The sequence below is a fragment of the Alligator sinensis genome, unplaced genomic scaffold, assembly GCF_000455745.1.
Source record: "Alligator sinensis unplaced genomic scaffold, ASM45574v1 scaffold84_1, whole genome shotgun sequence".
NCBI lineage: Eukaryota > Metazoa > Chordata > Crocodylia > Alligatoridae > Alligator > Alligator sinensis.
Window position 1 is genome coordinate 7,804 of NW_005842268.1, and position 3,874 is coordinate 11,677.

Sequence of the window (3,874 nt, forward strand, 5' to 3'; positions counted from 1 at the left end):
GTCATGTAGACCCAGCACTTTTTCCTGCCTATCCAGGGGGTCGGACTCGATGATCTACTGAGGTCCCTTCCGACCTTAGCATCTATGAATCTATGAACACAGCTCACAAAGACACTCTCATGGACCCAGAGTAACAGACTTCCATCTTCAGCTCCCTCTGTGCAAAAATGAAGTTTATTTCCTACCTATGGGGATTTTTTACCATCTTGTACCATCTACACTTTTCCCAGAGCCTGACAAAGGGACTTTGATCCCAAAAGCGTGCAGAAAATGACAATTTTCTTGCCATTTTCCAGTTGGTCTAATAAAAGGTATCATTATGGCACCAAGAGTTCTAGTTTTTTGTATAATACATGTATATACACAGCAAATCTTTTCACCTTGCACATAATAGGAAATTTTTTGTTTCTGATAAAATACACTGACCCCAAGAAACAGTCACAGAAAAAAATAGAACTATAAATAAGAATTGCTAAATAAAAAAGGACATGACCTTGGAAAGCTAGAGATTTCACTGAAAAAATAATTCAGGTTATTTTTGAAGTAGTTTAAACTTGAGAAAAAGGGGCTACATAAATGGTGCGAGACTGGGTAGTCCCCCCTGCCCTAAAATACTCTCACATCAGAATGGCCAAACAGCACATCCAGCCAACATGGTGACCCACTAAAATAGTGAGGATTTGGCCAGCCCAAACTTCTCCCCATTTCTAGTGTATCCCTCGCAATGGTCTCAACTACAGTTCATCATCTAAACAAATATATTCAAGATAATAGTAATTATATTTGCAGTGCCTTCCATGACAGGACCTGAAATACTCATGAAATGTGAGTGAATAAGCTTAGCACCTTAATAGACGGGGAAAGTAAGGCAGTGAGGTATATGCTTAATATCGTTCAAATGGGGGTAAGAGTTTAATGCCATATTATAGTCCCAAAATATAATCCCCAATTGGTTTAATTTTCAAAGATGAAGAACATTAAAACCTCCCACTTGCATGATCTGGAGCAACAGGTGCTTGGCACCTGTGGGGGGGGGGGGAAAAAAAAAAAAAAAAAAATCAAGGTTTTTACACAGGGGAATTTTGGTAGACACCAAGATTAAAAGTGTTGACCTAAAATGTTGGCCCACAGCTGCACTAAAAGATGAACAAAGTTGGGAACAGAACTGAGGTCAACATATGCTTGTATATAATGCACTGGACTAATATATACTTCTTCAGCTAGATGTTCCCTGTTCAGGTGGAAAGGCGTATCTGGTTCCTTCAGACTAAAGGCTGTGGGCAAGACACAGCATTACAGAGGTTAGCATTCACTGGGCCCAGCAAGTCACCAGAAAAAGACAGTGAAAAAGAAAAGGCAGGTGAGGGAAGGGGGTGGGGGAGAAAAATAGTGCTGTTACATAAAACACATGTTTCTGTACTTAAGAGCTGATATCAGGATAGAGGCAAGCATAAAGCAAGCAAGAAAATTATAAAGCAGATATCCCAAGAATCAAATGCACAAAGTAGGCACCAGAGGCAACTACAGCCCTGCCTGACAGTCTGTGCCACAATCAAAAGAGCAAGCATAATTTAAGATCTCAAAGATTAGCTTGTGAAGTAAAGATGAATCTTGAAAGGGGATATCCAGGCAGCACGTGTTAGAAGGTTTTTGCTCCTTTATGTAAACTGTAGGCTCACACACCCTGGTATCACTGACACCCCCTCTCCACCTTATGTGATTTGCATACAGGAGCATTCCCCAGAAATGTGAAAGGCAATTATAGAAATATAAAGAATTCTAGCAGTGGCTATGTACAGACGTACACTTGTAGGGTTACAGAGCACGTCAGCGCTTTGTAGTGACACAGAAGCAGAGTGCTATGGCGGGGGATAATAATATTCCAGTATCCTGGCTGGAGAGTTACAAAGTTGTTTCAAAGGCACACTCTCCAACCAGGAACCTACTCCCTGGGGGCACCTTCCCCTGCCCTCCCAGCAGGAGAGCCCAGTCACCGACAGCCTACCCTCTCCCCCGTCAGTGATCAGCTGGCTTCTCAGCAGCAGTCTACAACAGTCCCCAAGCCCCACCAACATTGCCTGTGTTAGTGGCGTGGATGAGAAGAACTCTTCTCACGCCTGCTGCCCACAGCAGTGCTGCTGGCACTGTGAAACTGCTGGTTCTTCCCGGGGTTTGTCAGAGCCGGGACTCTGGCAACGCTGCTGGAGTATGTACCAATACTGCCAGATCCCAGCCATGACAGTGGTGGCATGTTCCTGCAGCAAGACCTGGTACTTTGGAAACTGTGGTAGTGTTCCAATAAGGCTCCCTGATAGCTTGCCAGCTGGGTGGGCTATGAGGGAGACAGCTGTTCTCTATCCCTCTCCCCCTTTTGAAGATGGTAGAAGGGAAGGAGAGTGGAGGACTATGGAATGCTGGGGATCTGAGGGACCCAGTGCAGCACTATTTTTGCAGTGGACTTACCATTTTTGCAGCACTACAAAATGTAATGTCTGGCCATAACCAGTATCAAACAAAGTCAAAGTGAAAGAACAGTAGGAATTAACAGCAAAAAAGGGGGAAATGTAACTAAAAAACTTAACTATAATACTAAAAATAGCAAAAAAAAAAAAAAAAAAAAATCACAGAATTTTTTGTTCCTTGACCCCAGAATACAATTGCAGAATACAATTGCAGAAATATTGACCTCTAGTGGCAAAGCAGAAACACTAAGTGGGCACAAGGTTACTTAAATGAGTTGTTCTCAAGTATCTGGGAGGACACAACCCCTTTAAGCTTGTTTTACTCCTTTTACTTTCCTGTCCCTTCTGCTTACCTCTTTTAGAAGTCTGCCATATACGTCAGATTGAGAAACACTAGAATACATGCACTTTAAAAACTAGTATTCCCTTTAATTAAGACTTTGGAGGCCCTTCCTTCCCTATATTAAAAAAAATTTTTAAAAATCACTGGAATAATTTGCAGAGTGTAAAGAAAAGACTAACATTATACCATTAGTATTGTTTTAGCCTAATTACTTAGGACTTCAGTGATCAAGCCCATAAATGTATAAAAACAACTTTGTAACTGCTTAGCTATGTGTTTCCTTACTTTTATGTGCCAAAATACTGTGGATCTGCCTTGTTTCGTTTCTGCTGAAAGGAAGATGCTTGAATCATCCTTGTAAAAAAGAACTTAACCTAATCATTGTGTTTTCATTCCTTCTAAACAATATCTTCAAGTTAAAGTCGATTGGGTCAAATCCTGTCTGAAGCCTATAAATTATTCAGGGTAGTAAAGGGACCAGAATTTAGCCTTCAGTAGTATATGAATGTAACAACTGTTACCTTTTCAATGATCTCATAGCACTCCTCCAACTTCTGGGCTCTGTCTTTCAGAATAGTACTGGTTTCATTGTAGACATCTAACCACTCTCCGTAAGAATTTTCTGACAGGTCTGCATAGGCAATGCACAGAGTCCTCAAACCTACAAACAGAATATAGGCAATGCATATGATGCACTAGTGACAGGAAAGATCAAATCATTGCAATCCAGATTCTGATCATGTATTCATGGGTAAACCTGAAGAAATTCTCTTAACTACACTGAATTTGCCCCTTCATAGTTGAGATCGGAAGGCACTCTGATAGGCACATTTTTTTCCTAATTTTAACTACTGCAATCTAGCTATACTAGAACAACAAAAATACCAGCTTACATCTAATTATCCATTTGAGGCTGAAAACAAGTTTTTATTTAAATGTTATTTAAAAATCACATAACCCCTGTATGAGCACATTATACATTATTATAATACAACAGCAAACATGTTAAGCTCCTAAACTGAACATACTATTCTGCCTAGTATTTATTTTCAGAAATAGAATACACTCT

The 3,874-nt window shown here is 40.4% G+C and overlaps 1 protein-coding gene across 1 annotated transcript in view; it reads right to left on the reverse strand.

The window, feature by feature from the left end:
* Positions 1 to 3,874, reverse strand: part of LOC102386600 (phospholipid-transporting ATPase IB-like) — a gene marked incomplete at its 3' end in the record, with an annotated part of 101,349 nt that overhangs the window by 6,500 nt on the left and 90,975 nt on the right. The window contains exon 21 of the mRNA XM_006027799.3: positions 3,327 to 3,466. Within this exon, the coding sequence (XP_006027861.3) occupies positions 3,327 to 3,466 (140 nt within the window). The remainder of the gene's footprint in view (positions 1 to 3,326; positions 3,467 to 3,874) is intronic.